Raw genomic sequence first — 17,299 nt, 5'->3', positions numbered from 1 at the left:
CTGTGGATTTGCATATTTTAATGAGCTCTGTGCTTGGTAGACAGCAATTGTAATTGGACCTGCTTGACCACATCATAGCTCAGAGATATGAGTAGAGCCATTAGCAGAACAAGGACAAGGCCTCAAAAAAAACCCTAAAGCCCCAGAACAAAACAGAATCCAAGGCTGAAGGAAAACACATACGGGTAGAAAAAAAATGCCACAGCTCCTCTCCATGCAGTGCTCTTTTCGTGTGCCTAGGGTGACTGAATTTTATACGTAATCTTTTTGGACCATGAGCACAGCCTCTCCTCTTTCCTCCTTCTTTGTCCTTAACCCTTCTTTATTTGTTCACACTTCACAAGAGTAATTCAGTAGCTACCATCCTTCTGAGGCTCCATTTCTGATCAGGATGCATGGCAAAACACTTCCCTTACTGATCAAAGAAGATACTCACCATTCAGGTCTCCCGGCTCCCAGCTACTCCCCACACAGAAAACACCATCTTCCTTTTGGTTGCTAAACCTTTCCTCCCTTGAATCTTTCAGGCGTTTTCATAGCAGTCAGCTCCATGTCTAGCCCTCCTGAGAAAAGCTAAAATAAGACCTACAATGATATGTATGTCCTTGATGTACAAGTAACAGCACTCATGTCAGTGAGCCGCACAAATGATAAATTTGGCCCTTGGCTGCTCATGGAGATGGTCATATGGGATATTTCATGTGCAATATAAGCTTGCAAACATCCATTCTTTCTTTTTCTTTACTTTCTCTCTCTCCCACATGGAAATAATCCAAACAGCAGCTGCTTCTCTGCCAGCATCAAACCAGTACTTTAAAGCCTCATTTGATGCCCACTTGGGGCAAAGGAATAACTTGTTACACAGGTTAGTGTTTCCAGTTTAATACTCTCCTGGCACCAATGGTGCTCTCTGCACAACCTTGCTTGTCTAATACTAAAAGCATGAGTGAGGACTAGCACTAGCTGTCAAGGACACCAAGGTTCGCATGAGGGTGATTACTTACCTCTAACTACAAATTGGGACATAGGGAAAGAAGGGTTTTGTTTTCAAATTCTGGTTCATTCAGCTGAAGGTTGCCTGGGTGAGCGTTCAACAAAAAGTGTGGCTTTTCCTATGTGTTCCCTTGTACATATTGCAAATGCTAGCAGAAAATAGTCTCTCCTCCACAAAACCCAGAGTAAGCAGAACAGAGGTGCGTTACCAAGTCCATCTGCAGAGTAGATGTTAGTATGAGAAAGCCCTTGGCTATCCCATTAGCCCCACAGTTCTACAGGTCAGAGCTGCATGAGGGACCATGGGACGCTACATTACTCTAGCTCCAGCCTGCACCCCAGAAGTAAAGGGAGTGCCCTCAGAGCACAAAGAGATTCATGCCACAGTCCTGTTCCTAGAGACGCAGGCCCTGGCAAGGTGTCATAGTGAGACTTGAGAAAGACAAGTCCCCTTTGCAATGGACAGTTACCATACGCTTCCATCACACGTAGGAGAAGAAATAGGCAGAGGCTCCAAGCAAGTCTAGGTGGGTGTCAGAACTCCAAAGCTATGCAATGATAATGAAGAGATGCTCATCTTATCCAAAGAGGCTGCTGCTGAAGCAATGAATTTTCCCAGTCTATAGAATGGTGCTCACACTATGCTACTCCAATGCAGGGCAGGGCAAAGAAAGAACTGAGAGGGGAGCTGCTCCAAGCAACAGAATACAGCTGGAGCTCATGAACCTGCCAAAAGCCTAAGTATGTTCAAGTCTAGCTAGAAGGAGTGTGGGAACAGGTGATGATGGGTTCAGCGAGAGTTCCAGCTGCTTTATCACACTTCACATCTTTTTAGCATCAACTTCTTGCTGGCCAGGCTTCTCAGAAGATATGAGTGAGGAGAGGGATTTGGTGTTACTTGGGTTGGAGAAAACTGGAACAGTTGATAGCCAAGGACAATAAACTCATTGGTAATTTTCCCCAAGAGAGTAAATCTCTTTTAAAGTTGCCTAGACCTTACATCTTGGATTCCTCCCATATTGGGATTATGGATAAGGTCAATTTCCCTTCCTTTTGGTCACAGCCAAACAGCCCAAAAATAAGCCAGCATGCGAAACTTTCAAATATGGGTCCCAAGACGGAGAACTACTAACAGCATCTCCAGGACACAAGAACAATGGCCACTGCAACCAGCCCAAGAAATGTTGAGTTACTGAAGCAAAGGGGTCCTCACGGATTCCTTCATGTTCATCCCTTCACAGCTCAGCCTCCTCAGGTGAGTTCAAGCGTCTTTTACTGTTTCCACCATGCTACAGAAGTAGCAATTCTGGGAGCAGGGCAATGATTTCAGGAATGTCCCAGGTATCTGAGGCATTACCAATTCCAAGAAGCATTGTTTTGCTTCAAGTGTTGCCAGCTTAAAAACAAAGACAAAGAAAGCAGAAAGCGCCTACAATGCTACATCCCAGACAAGCTCCAGGGACCACTGGCTGTTACTGACATCATGGCTCCTGGGTAGGAATGACTCACATGGACAGGAAGAGCTATCTGTTTTGTGGATGGATCTAATCTTCTAGGGAACATGGACCCTGGGGTCACTGCACCATTCCCTTTGCTCCTGAACCAGGTGCATGTAGTCCTAGGGCAATGCAGCTCCTTGCAGGCCCCGCAGCAAGGCAGAGACATGCAGTAGAACTGTGGGAAGGTCTGGGTTGCCGCTAAACAACTTACACTGCACATCTACTCGAATGGACTTGATGGCAGGGACCCCAACCCCATTTTCTGCTTTACAGTAATAGCGGCCCCCCTGCAGCCTTTGGATCTTCTCAATCCGAAGGGTCTCGTTAAGCACTGACGTCTCTTGGAATTTGTCCGACGCGCTGCCGGCAGTTTTGGTCCATCTCACCTGCATGAGAAGAATGAGAGGAATGCAAACAATCAGCGACACAAACTAGAGATCCCAAGTGACAGCAGCACTCCCTTTACTCCTCTTCCCCTCCTCCCTAGCCATTCTCAAAAATGGGCCCTACAGCACCACCAGACCTTACCAAAGTTCAACTACTGATCTCAGGATGTCTTGGTAGACCAGCTGCTGATTCTCATCCACTACTAATCCCCACATCTGAGAGTGCAGGATAACCCCTCGGTTCACTCAAACACACACTGCATATTTACCACTTTTGCCCAGGTCCTGTAAACCCAGCAGCTTGTTTAATTTTACACCACTATCTGCACAACACAGGATTCTGAGCTTTAAGCCTTGGGACCCTGTGCAGCTGGTAGGCCACAAAGCTACAGCAAACATGAGCTCACAGCTACAGAGCTTTTATTGCAGCAAACACTCACCTTTCTCTGGACAGCAAGGCTATTTCTGCTTTATGCTTTTCCAAGAAAGAGTGAGAAAATGCAGCTGCTATCTGGCTCTTGCCCCTTTCCCACAGGAAACCCCTGTGTGTGTTATTTTTATAAGCCATCCTTTCGCAGTGCACAATCTTTTACCTTGATTTTAAAGATATAGAAAAAGAAAATAAAAACTCCCTTCAGATTCCAAGCTATCTTGCATTTTTTGTCCTTATGTTACATGTCTTAAGATCTTGGCTTCCAAGGGTAACTGATCTGCATGATAATTCATGGTGAATGGTGGTAAGAGGATAGAACTCCTAAAGACTGAATGGTTATTCTTATGTCTGCAATGAGGTACAGCCCTAACAGTGGCAGTATAAGCTTCCCCCTTGTTTTCTGCAGTCCAGACAATGAAAGAGAGAGAAGACAATGAAAGAGAGAGATAGCTTTTCTCAGACCACTGGTTTTCTGTATCTGCAACCTCCTTTCTAAAGGCTGGTGACTGCTGGTCTCCCACACTGGTGCCCATCCAGACTTTGGGACTGAGATCTGGCAAGATCAGCAAATACAAAGGAGACTTTCATTCAACATTGACCACAGATAAAATGGACCAGAAACCTTGACCACTCTGCCAGATTTTACTTGAAACTCACTGCCACCACCTGATTGATGCTGATGCTCTAAAAAGAGCAGGGGTGTGCGCATCCCATTCTCAGAGCGCTAGGTTGAGCAGATTTTTGGAGCTAATGACTATGCATTTATTTAGCGTTTGTAGACTTATTATGAAATTATCTAAGGGCCCCAAGACTTTCACAGTCTCCTGTTTGCAAGGACACTTCAGCCAGCTCTTTAATCTTTTCAATTTTAATCTCATTTAAGTATTTTGGTCATATTTTCATGTTTTAATGACTGGCTGATAGAAGCGAAAATAAAAGATTAAACAAAGGTTAAGATACAAGCTTAGCTGGGCAAGAAATCTATCCGTGAGGAGGGAGGGCAGACATAGGACACATGCCACACTTTATGTGTGTGGGTCATGCCTCCCCGGTCATGCCTTGTGGGTCTGGTGTCCCCTGTGCATGTCCAGGCACAGGCAAGCCACAATGTTGCCCACTAGCACGCTGTCTGCATCAGGCTCTGCTCCAGCAACCTCTCTGGCTACTCAGGCTCCTGCAACCTGCCACCACCTTCACACACATTCAACATCCTTAGGCAGGGCTAGACTGTCATCTTAGTTTCTGACATACGCAGCTATCATCTGCCCATCACTGTCACAAGCCTAGGCTGATCATTTTTGCTGTCTTAGCTCAGATTATTTCCTTTTTATTGTTTCCAGGATATGCTTTGATGGATAAACCGTTTCAAATTCTGCTGGCTGAATCTCTCTCCCTCTATTTTGTCATTGTCTCTTAGCCAAGTAGCTACTCAAACGCAAGTCCACAGCGGCATTGACTGGTGTATGAAGAGACATGGCTTCTCAGCACAGATATCTGTGGCAGGATTTGGGAAGGAGGACAAGAGGACATACGTACCGTACCTGGCTCCCTTGAGTGTATTCTGTCACATCCAGCCTCGTAGTACACACTAGCCGCCATTCCTACCACACTGTCCCAGAGCAGGCAGACCCACGCTCTGGTTCAGTATCCCTATAGATACATCCACACTATTACTGAACCTGCCCGCTTGAGCATCTGAAGGGTGGAGAGGTGCCTGAATGGGGCTTGAAGCTATGCATCCCTCTAGGGACCCTGAGGAAGAACTGCAGCAGTTACTCAAGCTCAGCTCTGTGCTGAACTGTGACTTTGACCACAGCATGGACATATCCAACACTGCAAGTCTGAATCTGCCTCTGGTCAGTGGCCATTAAGCAGTGACCAGCAGGGTCTGCATGAGGCTCAGTACGGACAACTTCCCGAACTCCCCCAAGCAGGTTCCCCTTGGCTGTACATCCAGAGAAGCTACGAGACTGCAGGATCATAAAGGAATAACTCCTATGACCAATACATGTGGGAAGCCTCCTTTAACCTGTTCAAGCTGTTCCTACTTTGCAGTAAGATGGTTAAAGATTTGAGGGTAGTTTGTATAACGGATTCAGTTTGAGCTTTCAGTTTTCTGGGGGTCTTCACATACTGATGACCACTAGAAATTCTGTATGCTCCTGCAAAGCTCTGTGGACTGTTTTCCATAAAAGCAAGACTAGATGCTTAATAGCTTAACAGGCTAGTGTTTGCACTATGAGGCGTCCCTACTTGACTCCAACATGTATGAGAAAGCTGGGCACTCTGCTGCCCACAATTCTCCTCTATGTGGAGACTACAAAGAGTTGCCATGGGGAGAAGGGTGCCAGGCAAGACCGACAGCTTACCTGTGGCCGGGGGTGTCCTGTGACCAGACACTGCAGGACCAGTGTGTCCCCCTCCCGAATTGTGTAAACACGTTCACTAATGTTGTCTTCCTTCACCACGCACGCCTGCCCAGCATGGATGATTTGGGCCTGAGCAGGAGCTGCAGAGAGGAAAGAAGAGGTAAAGAGGGAAGCGGAGCAGCACCCCTGCCCCCTGTGCCCACGGTAGCTGCACCAGCGGCAGGACAGAAAAGCCACCTCCTGAGACACAAGAGGGGAAGAGCCAAACAGTGCTGGGTATGAGACACAAAGGTCTCAGGAGATAGAAAACAGCGATCTTCCCCATCTCCTGGGCAGCTGATATCAACTGCTATTTTAAAACCTTTGGTCCTGTTGGGATGAGCAGCTTTAGGCTCTGAAAAGCAGAACATGGAGCTTTTGGGGGGGACTGTCTTAAGCAGGCTGAGAACCAAGAATTCCCCGCTCTCATCTCTTCCAGAGAGGAGCATGTGCGAGCGGTTAAAGCAGGGAACTGGTCAAATCACAACTGCTCTACAACTGTCTAAAACAGGCCAGATTACTACGATTTACTTTGCGGTGGGCTGGGATAACTACCAAGCAGAGTCAGAAAGGGTTGTGAAGCTCTGTAGAGCTTTTAGCAACATCCCTAGAACAGGCATAGCGTGCTCTGTAGGAAAAACAAGTCTTTCCCAAATTACACTGAAACCTAAGCCCTGAGCCAGAGAAAACATTCTCTGTGGGATCACGGGACCCATAAACTCTAGGGATGTCTCCAGCTAGGGCTTCAAGTGGAGACCAGTTACTGCCAGTCTGGCCAGGAAAAGGAGTGAAGTGGAAAATGCACAGAAAGAAAATTCTGCTCCGGAATCCTGTGCAAACAGCCCTTGGCTCCAAAAGCGTTTGTGTAATCACTGAAGCAGCTGACAGGTATTGAAGGTGACTGCACAGCCCAACAGGACACCTGTACTTGCTCAAGGGGAAAACTCCAGTCTCACTTCAAGGAACAGAGAAACTCACAGACATGTCTAGGAACTGGCTCCTCAGTGGGAGTCCCCCTGGGATCCTTTCCTGGCTTACTACTATGCTTCCAGGTGACTCCGGAGTTGCAGCTTTAGCTCCCACCAGTGAAATACACCACAAACGAACAAACCACTGAGAACATGATCTAAGGGTTTAAAGCAATCAGCCTTCTGAAACAAGTACAGATTTTGTACAACCTGATAGAGCTGAACACCCACTTTTCCCTCAAGATTAGCTGAGCTTCAAAGACTACTTTGGTTTGTTTGCTTTACTTCTTTCTTTTAGCATGACCAAAATGCTCTAAACACAACCACTTGGGCAAGGAAAGTGCTCAGATTTACCAGATTTATGCTGGTTTAACTAGCATAAATCAACCAGCAGCACAGACCTAGGGCAGTCTGGGCTCGGACAGTGGCAAAGATCTGTCTTTGAGGTCAGCCTTTATGAACTGGTTTTGCCACAATGCACTGACCAAGCAGCAGTGACACAGGAGTGGACACAGGGCTAGTGAGCAGCAAGCTGCTCTTGCTGCTGGGGCTGCACAGCCTGCCATGGCCACACAGCACTCAGGGAGCAGCATGGCACATGCAGCAAGCTACTCCCTCTTTTTGTATCTCTTCGGTCTTTCCAGAGTGGTGGCACTTTGCTAAGATCATTATTACGGTCCAAAGTGTCGACTAGAAGAAGCAACATGTGGATTTGGATAATATGATGGCACAAACACGGACAAATCCCTCAGCTTCTCTCATCTTCCCTTTCTGCAGGGCTCCTGGGAATATGCCTGCTATTGCTTGAGCATCATGGAATGCTGAAAGCGACTGTCAAAGCTTCACTGAATACAACTGAGTAGATGAGTGACCTTCCCTTGCCTAGACTGCAGGAGAAAGTAGAAACCTATATACGCGCTTGTACACATCTGTGTTTATATACATAGATGTATGGATATACATACAGGTAGGTAAACACATTAAGTAAAATAGTGACTTACCAGGAAAAACCTCATGAATGCTTGCCAAGTGAACAGCGGCAGAGGAGTAATTCAAAGGTGTATATAACCTTTGCCAACATACCTTAATCCAAATGACAGTCTCTTGAGATGTTTTAGCAGTTGGCTCAGTCCTCTGCAGACCTGCCATCACACCTTTAACCCCACGTGCACTGCAGAGCATTGCTCACAGTGCCAAGACCCAGGCTGTGATGCTGAAGAATCCCTGCTCTATGATTAAAAGAGAAATCCTGTCCCTTCCCATCCTGTACAATATTTCTGCCCATCCTCAACCTGTGTTGCCTGCGTTTCAATGTGATCTTAGCACCCTGCAGCAGCAAAGCTCTCCTAACCTCTCCTCATAGTCTGAGCTGCATTTGCCGGATGGTGGCTCTATTGTCCCTTTTCAAACATGACCTTGCTGCAAAAACTAATTTCCAGCCACCCCACAGAGAATCAGAATATTTATCTGCAGCTGTAGCTCCCAGTTAGATGTTTCCTTCAGATGCTCTGCTGTATCCCACACAGTAAGTCTTTCAACTTACATTCTTTTCTCTTTGGCCATCTCACTTTCATAATATCACCAGTCTTGTGCAACCCCTTCCTGTCACCTGGGCAATTTCCACAGCAAATTCTTCAGGCACAATGGTACAGGATTAGAGGGTTTTGTGCAACTATTCTGGTGCCCAAATACCTTGTGGTAATTTGCTGGTGTCTCTCTGAGTTTGATAGAAATATTATATAAACTACTTCTTATTTGGCAATACAAAGCACATACATGGCAAAACAATAACCCTAGGGATAAGCCCTGTGTCATAATTTTGTCCTCTTCTCCCGAATTCTCCTTAGATCCACTGAGCTGCAATGAAGCTTACAAGCAAGGGTGTGCACACCCAGCTTTGTTCATAGGTGTCTTAACTTGCTTGTATTACCATTACCGATACCTTTCAGATACATTCACTGGAAAAGGACACCACTTTAAGTGAATCTCCACTGCTTGAGCTGTAACATCTCTCTTGCAATCACAGCACAGGTCCCAGCAGAGTAACAACCATTTTGCCATGTCTTAAACCCCGTATGAACCCAGATCCCTCAAAAGGGAGCCTGGAGTTGTCTTGGAAAGAAAAGCACTCGTATAACTGGCATAGGAGTCTGAGAAACTCTGCCTCTGGTTACAATCTGACATTAGTAAAATAGTGAGGGCTGAGCAATGAATGAACCAAGCCAGCTCTTACAGAATTGCATTAAATCACACGATGACACTTGGGAAGGTCTCTGGTCCAAGCTCAGCCTGCCACAGCACACAATGGCTGGGAAAGTCACCTCATGCTGCATTACAGATGGGCAGAGAGATTGTGAGGATTAATTGCACTTTTAATGTGCTTGAACAGAAAGAATACATTATTGTTTGACATCATCCCAGGTCTCCTGGAGGATTTCAGCGCACAGACGGTTTGTGCATTGCCAGCACAACAGGATGGCAGGACCATGCCTGTCAGAGTAAACACTTTCACAGAAGATCCTTAGGAGGGCAAAAAAAGGCTGGAGCATGAAGCCAGGTGCTAGAAATGAGGCAGTAATCTCAGCTAGTCTCTGCAGTGCTCCACAAAAACAACCCTTGCACAGATACAACCTGCCCTGGTAAGTCCTGCTGGGGCAGAATCCCCCTCCTCAGGCTGGCAAGGAACATCTCTAATGACTAATATGGGGGAAGGAGAGATTGTTCCCCACCCTTTTTCCCCAGCATTTTGAGGGACAGGTGCATCATCACTTCCATTCCACTTCCAGGTAAGAGATCAGTTTAGGGAGGGCTCCCAGTACTAGGTCCTCCAGAGAAACTAGACCAGCCAAATACTGCGTGCCAGATGTTTTACAAGGGGAAGGGGAAAAAACCCATCAGGCAGCATTAGAAGAAAGGGCTGGCTTACAATGCATTTGGCCTCTGCACTGAGATTTCCTACAATGCTTTCACTTGACGTAGTAATACATTAAAACAAAAAGAAATTGGAGTGGATAAAATAACTTTATTCCCAGTGCAGTGTAGTGTACAATGTTATTATTACCATAATCTGGAAAGTTTATGAGACTCTTGGTGCTTAGAGGTTGCTAATATCATTAAAATTCAGGAAAGGAGAGAGAAATGGTCTTTTGGAGAGGACTGAGTAATCTGTATTTGGTTCACAGGTCTAGTCATTCATCTTTCTGAGCCTGAGATCCCACTGCTACAATGGCAATGAGGAATGCTCCTCCATAGAGAGGGTGGTGAGTGACAGATACCGCATTGACACTCCCTCAGTCACACTCAGCAACCGCAAGGGCAGACTGCTACCCCTTTTGCAGCACAGCATCAACTGCACTTTACTACTGCCTTCTCAGCAGGCTAACACAGCCATCACTGTTAGACTCAGCATCCCCTTTGTCACCTTCACATGTCCTGCAGATGGCCTCAAGGATGGAGAACGCTCACCTTCAAAGCTGCTGGCCCAATACCTGCAGCTGCACACAACAGGGACAGTGAATCTACCCATCTCCATTACCATGTTCCTGCAGGGTGGGGAGAGAGGGAAGCTGCATCTGGAGCTTTTCCTCTTCCTCAGCCTTTATCTACCAGCCTTATTTACAAGGCAAGTGATGCCCTGCCAAACACCTGGAGTAATTATAATTCAGCCTCTTCTGCACATAAGCTAGGCAAAGAAGCCTTAGTCCTTCCCCATTCCTGTTCCTAGGCTTCCTGACTCACACTGCTGGCTTACATAGGAGCAAGAGCAGGGGGAGCATTTGCTGCTAATCTGCTGCTTATGTTCTTGTTCCCTCAAGAACCTAGCTGTCTCCTTCTCTTCACCCTTCCCATCCTGAGCAAGTGAAACGAAAGGGATGCATCTTGAAGGGAGTTCAAGGGGAAAAACAGACAGTGTTTATGGAGTAAGTGGGGTTGAATGAGCATTACATTAAGGAAATCCACATGTGGCATTCCTCGCTGAACAGCCACTCTCAGTAACTTCCTGTCCATGGGTAGAATTGCCCTGCAGCACTGTTTGTTACAGACCCTGCATGGCAAAGCACCCAGGGAGCTTCTCAAGCATTGAAGTCACTGCTTTAGCATTTTATCCCGCCTTTGTTCATACAACGCACAACTTTGCCTGAAGAGCAGGGGCATACAAACACAAGACCTTTGAGAAAGGGGTCATGTCCTCTTAGCAGAGCGCAAAGAGAAGCCAGCACACAAGTAAAGGGAAGAGACATGCTACCAATGCTTGGCAGGAGTAAGAAAGGTCTAGTAGGATGGGAAGGTCTGCAGGGGCAGCATCTTGATGGTCAAACAAATCACCCTGCTCATGCCTGCTCTGGGCGGGGGTGGCAGCTGCCTTGTTTTGTGCTCCATCACTGTTCAGCTGTGTCTCATTGATTGTTCCACTGTGAAGACCACAGGCTTTGCTGAAACTTTCGACAAAACAAATTAACCAGGCCAGCTCCAACCCACAATGCAGGGCACAGTATCGATAGGCCATTTGAAAAGGAAAATTCACTCCAGCTTGGGGACGATTATGGAAATAATAATATGCAATCAGTGTCCATTAACACTCTCTGCAGGGCTGTGGATCAATAGTGTATTAATGGCTGAAGAAAGACTGCCCATATCTATCAGCGGTTAAGACCAGCACAATAGCAGAGGGAGAGGACATGGCAGTGGGTTCCTGTAATTGAGCTCAGGCACTGGATGGACATCTTTGCTCAGCCTGCCTAAGGCAACCCCATCACCACTGCTTTCTGAATACGTTCCCTGGCTGCTTGCTGGGAGGCCTTCTGCACACCTCCGCCCCTCACAGCATCTTTGCCCAGCATAGCAGCAAAGGGAGCACAGCCCCTGCAGGGAACTTCCCCAGCTGAAACTGCCTGTACAGCTTAGCCTGATTAGGCTCCAGCTTTTAACACAAGGTCAGGGCAGTCCCACAGCAGAGAGGGATATAATGCAGAAGACCTCAAGGGATAATTAAGGAGCCGATCGCATCCATCGTCCCAGGTCTCCTCCCTCTCCCTGTACTACTTTCTTGTATGAGCTCCTCCTGTTGACTCTTTCAACACGGTGCGCTACCTGGGTAACTGCTACCACAAGGCTGTCCTAAAGCAAAAGCCATTTGGAAGCCCTCCCTTGCAAGCTGACACTAAGGATTACAACCCCAGACAAGACAGATCTCCAAAGAGGCTCTTTTGCCCGCGTGCATTCCTGTTTTCACCACAACCCAAACCATGTACACTCAAAAAAAAAAAAAAAATCTGTTTACTGGACTCCTGGCCTAAATGTACAGGCGGGAATTTGTCATCTTTCAGCAGCAAAATGTCTCTGACTCCTGTGGTGTTTCCACACTGATCATAATTGAAACACAAACATCAATCCGCCCACAAAAGAAACACAACCATTTCCGATACGTAAAACAAGCATGTCTAACCCCATTCAACACTCCATAACACTCCTGAGCAAGAAGAGAAGAATATAATTTTCAATGGAAAGGGCACAGAGAAATGACAGAGCTGTGGAAAGTAATCACAGAGCATGAAACTTGGCTACTCAAAATAGCAGGGGATTTTTATTTTTTTAGTTGGAAGAGACCAAGACTATGTCTTTGCATCTCTGGCTGACTGCATCTCCAGAAACAGAGTTTCCTCTGCAAAGCTCAGCCAGATGATTTGCATGGCCTTAAAATAACCTTTTGCTTAATCAATGTCACTTCCTTGAAACATTTCTATAATTCTGTTTCTTTTAGAAAAAAAAGCCCCAACAAAATCATGTGAGATGTCACGAATAGCAGGTACACCCCCTGTGACTGCAACACCTGCTCCCGACACCTTCGGTCAATTCAAAACTAATGAAGTATTATGTGCTTTACTAAAGTATTAGTCGGCAGATCATCCCTGACCACCCTCCCACAACCCCCAACAAAAAGGAGTGCCTGCAGCTCACTGGTTTTCCTAAGTGTTCTCAAAACGTTCTTACACAGGTCCACCTAACTGCAAAGTATCAAGCACTAGAGCAAAATCGATCGTCAGCTTTGTTTCATAGGAATCAAGTGACAGATGTTACACACACAACATTAAGGTGGCATAAGCTCTGCATCGCTGCCTAACTCATGTGCCTGAGTGGAATTTGTAAAGATGACTCAATGTAAGCAATATGAAGTAGGTTGTCTTCAAATCTTCAGGGGCTACAGATACAGTGGCAGTCAGAATCTGCACCTCAGGAACACTGTCATGGAAGCTTGCAGCTTTGGTTAGGAAATGAAAAAAGCTTGTTTGTCTCATAGTGGCCATAAAAGAGACTTTATTTCCCAACCCGCTTCCCACTGTGCCAGCTTCAGAGCCTGAGTTGTATCTCTAAATCTCGCTGCAAAACCCAATGAGCCACAGAGCCACACTCAAGCGAGGTGATCCTGCTAAGCTGAGTGCTCAAAGTGTTGCCCTTAAAAATCCATTTCTTGTCTGGCTGCTCCTTAAAGTTCCTAAGCATTTTAGGGGAAAACACAAATGAGGCAAGCAGCTTGTGAGAGAAATCAGGTATCCTCTATTCTAGAGAACATTGACAGACTGACTTGTTTGTCAGCTAGTAAAATACCAGAAAATTAAACAGTCCAGTTAGAGGACTACAAAGAGAACTGGACAACGGTAGCACAGATGCTCACTTAACCTGTCCATGTACTGCAGGAGCAGTCTTTGGAGGACAGGCCAGCACCAGGCTCCTTGGCAGGTTTGATCCCTTGCTTCCTTATGGAAGCTCCAACCAGGTCTCTCATTCCCTGTCAATCCCCAGCTGCTCCATGCACCCACCACCTTCTGAAGTGGCATGAACAGTTATAGGTATTCAGAAAGCCTGCTGATCTTCCAGCCTCTGTAGGCACTCATGCTTTCAGCTTTCAGTGTTGCCCATCACCAGGAGCCTCCAAGCAGTCAGTTCACAAGAGAGCCAAGGCTGGCCCAGATGGAGATGCTATGAATAACTTTTGCAGGCAAATGGGCTTTGCTCAAATGCTCCCAAGGGTTTTTACCTCTCTCCTTTTTTCCCTGATTTCAAGATCCACTCATTCCCAAAGTCACTGTTGGCACTGCTTGTTCCACTTCCTTTCCTTTTTCATACTTCAAGCCACTTTGGTACAACCATGACTCTTCAGCAAGGAGATCCACGCACAAGATCTATAAAACAGTGTTCTTTGAAACTCAGCTGTCGTGTCATTGCTGGAGCATTTAACACAGGAGATGAAAGGAGAGCACAACACAGACACTTCATCCCTTCAAAAGGGAGGAAAAAAATGTCAATTTGCTAATCATCTGTCGACTAGATTAGCAGCAGAAGTGCATGAACTCTAATCAATGACTAACTACAGGCTCCTTTTCACATCAAAAGGGGAAAAAAAGGAACACACATCAGGCAACAGCTGTGGCTTCTGAATAATGAAAAATAAGGAAAAACAGAGGTAGTGGTTTCAAACTGGGTTTCCCAGATGGCAGGACACACAGGGACTGCCTCAGACTTCGCTAATGAGCATTCCACCAAAGACACGTGTGCTAAAACCCACCCTGGAAACACAGGAAGAGAGAAGGATTCAAGCCCCAAGTACACTTAAGAAGAGCAAACCCCAAAACAGTATTCAGTCAGAGTACACTAACACAAACCGAACTGGGTAAGAATAGGAGTACTTCCATGAAACTCCAGCTGGTGCTGTTCGACATGCTAAACCCTAAGTCTCAAATTCTTCAAAGCCAAGGTGGAAACTGGGGACTGGTGAGCAGAAGAAGGATTGGCAGAGGAGAACTGTCAGAGGAGAGGTCTTCTCTTTACGTGGAGAGCCAAAGGGAATGTTGTATGCTCAGTGCTGCCAACCCCAGTGCAGCCATGCGGTTAGCAAAACAAGGCAAGCGGGGATTTGACCAGCTATTGCCCCAGCTCTCCTGCAGACCTCCCTGTCCATGTGAGCAAAGCAGCTCCACCATTGTCAGAAGAACTTCTGCAGAGGCACAGAGCCCATCTGAGAAGCTGGGTAAGCACTCAGGCACCAAATCTATGCTAAATTATCACCTGTCATGGCTCTACTGCTTCCAGGGCCCCAGACAGCCAGCTTAAAGGGAGCTGGGATGGAAGGGCAATCATGCCATGGCATCAGTGCAAACATTCCCTCCATGCAGGATAAGGAAGATTCAATAAATGGCCATGATTACCTGCTGCCATACCAAGCTTCCACAGAGAACGAAATGCTATTTCAATTGAGAAATGGAAGGGAGGTAGGGGGAATCAGTGCAGGAGAGGGTGATAAGAGCTGCAAGAAAGAGACAAATAAAATTTCACTGAAAGCCAGTTTTGTTCTCACTGTAGTTAGAAATCCAAGAATCTAAAATCAATTTTTGTTACTGAAAAGTGGTAGGCACCAGAGACTTGTCTCTGTTCAAAGCTTTATGAACAGTGATACCCATCCCACTGGCATACCAGGTCCTCTGCAGCAAAGTCAGCCTCCCAGGGGATGAAAGCATGGTGGCTACACGAGATCAGCTCTCAGATCCAAGCCACTTGGTGGAGGACAGGCAAACATGACACAAACCGCAGCACAATCGCTTGCTGGCCAGTCTAGTAGAGATGCCAAGGGCATAGGAGACAGCAGAGATTTGGCATCCCTCTGCTGGCTGCTTTTCTGCTCTCAGCAAGAGCAGGATTAGAGACAGAGGTGCTGCTGATGGTACAGGGATGCTGCTGGCGAACCAGGCCCTCAGTGGAAAGAAGCCTTTGTGCTCAAATGGGCTCCCATACAGGCCTCACAAAACACTGATGCTTTTATCCCCCAGGCAGTGCTGTTAGATGGGGAAATGCTGCTATTGGGAGCTGCCAGCTGGGGAAGATAAAGAAATGAAAGGCTTGTCCACCATTGGGTGAGAAGCCTGAAGCACAGCCAGGGATCAAACCGTACCTAATTCCAGTTAGTGCCTTACAATGCAAAGGCCAAACTTTAAACTCCAAGGCTGCCTAATACAGCACTAAAAATTCACATTCACAGGGAGCAGAGGAAGAAAGCTTCTTGTGCAACACAGAAGGGTTTACTCAAGAAAAAATGTTTTCCTTTGGATTTTCTCCCACATCCCTTTTCACAAGCACAAGGAACTCAAGCCTGAAATCTATTGCCTGCAAGCAAAGCAACCTAGAGAGGGAAAAGCAAATATGACAGTTCAACTTCACCCCAAAGGAAGAGAGGGAGCACCAAAAGGAAACACTAGCAAATTGTCAGCAAAGCTGAGACAATGGGGGATGCAGCCACGGAAACCAAGCCAAGGAACATTTTATCTTGACAGCATCTTTTACATCCCTGCAGAGCCTTTGGTCTGCAGAGTCCTAGAAAGTCCTCAGTTCTTTCCCTCTCGAGTACCAGTAATTAATAACCACAACCTGGCAGACAAGCGAGCAATTCCCCCTGGTTCTGATAAGAAGAGCTGACATCTCTCTAACCCCAGCCACCTCCATTGTTTTATTCTCTTTGTTTATTGATCCTTTTATGCACATAATGCAAATTGACATTTAATAATTCAGACGAGTTAATGGTGCTTAAGTATTAAAAGGCTTTTCTCTTTTAATTAGCTGTAGCAAAATAGGCAACAAAGGAGTGCTAGATAGATGCCATATAAAATGCTCTTATCCAAATTCCTTGGCATTTTTCTAGGGATGGGAAAGAACAGTTCAAGGGAAATTTTGTCCAAGTCTCCCCTTCTCACTAAGAAAGTAACTAACCCATAGAAGCATTTCCAGAGGCTTTGATTCATAGAGCATATTCATCTCTGTCAGCTCTTTGTTTTCTCTCCCTTCTGCTTTCCTCCTAGTAAAGACAGAGAGGAGGGGAAGGAAGGGTGAGAGCAAAAGACAAATCCTTCCCCATAAGAAGTGCCGCCACTGGCGGCCAGCACCCACATAATACAGTACAGATGCAGATGCAGCCGCACTCTGACATGTCATTGAAAGACCTGCAACCCGGTGGAAACAGAGCTAAAAGGAAGAAGTACTCACAGCTAATTGAGGAGTTATAAACAGCACAGAAATCTTGTAATTATTCCCTGGAACAAGAATAACCAGTAGAGGAAATTAATTCAAGATCATACTGGGGAAAAAAAAAATCCAAATGTAGTAGGGCCAGGGAACACACATTAATTTCTCTTCTGCTCATTATGCCAAGGGTTGAGAAAGAGGGAAAATACATACTATTTTTAAACCTCAGTTTCATCCTATCTGGAGCCGATGCCAGTAATACATCTTAGTCGTAATGTTGCTGGTATATGGCATCATAACTGCAAAGAATTGGTATTATTTGGGGTGTTTTAACTGTCCATATCTCCTCCCTTAGTTAGTGCTCATTTTTAAATCCTGGATTGGTTTGAGTTTGGGCTAATGATCTCCCACCTGACCCAGAGCAGACACACATAGTCACAATAATTAGACACAGTAACCGTTAATAGCTTAGTTTAATTACAACCTATTTTCTTCAAATTTAGCCTAGACATAAGATTTCAGTGAATTCTAATTACGTGCCATGTTTGAAGAGCCTGTACTATTACATTATTAATTCCAAACAAAGAAGCCCCACAAACACTAA

The 17,299-nt window shown here is 46.0% G+C and overlaps 1 protein-coding gene across 1 annotated transcript in view; it reads right to left on the bottom strand.

Moving 5' to 3' along the window:
• MDGA1 (MAM domain containing glycosylphosphatidylinositol anchor 1) overlaps positions 1-17,299 on the bottom strand; it is a gene marked incomplete at both ends in the record, with an annotated part of 145,708 nt that overhangs the window by 91,397 nt on the left and 37,012 nt on the right. Inside the window, 2 exons of the mRNA XM_080616932.1 lie at positions 2,704-2,878; positions 5,681-5,820. Of these exons, the coding sequence (XP_080473058.1) occupies positions 2,704-2,878; positions 5,681-5,820 (315 nt within the window). The remainder of the gene's footprint in view (positions 1-2,703; positions 2,879-5,680; positions 5,821-17,299) is intronic.

Source organism: Psittacula echo, assembly GCF_963264785.1.
Source record: "Psittacula echo genome assembly, chromosome: 4".
Lineage (NCBI taxonomy): Eukaryota > Metazoa > Chordata > Aves > Psittaciformes > Psittacidae > Psittacula > Psittacula echo.
Note: the sequence above shows the minus strand (reverse complement) of the source record. Positions and strands in the feature narration are given on the sequence as shown.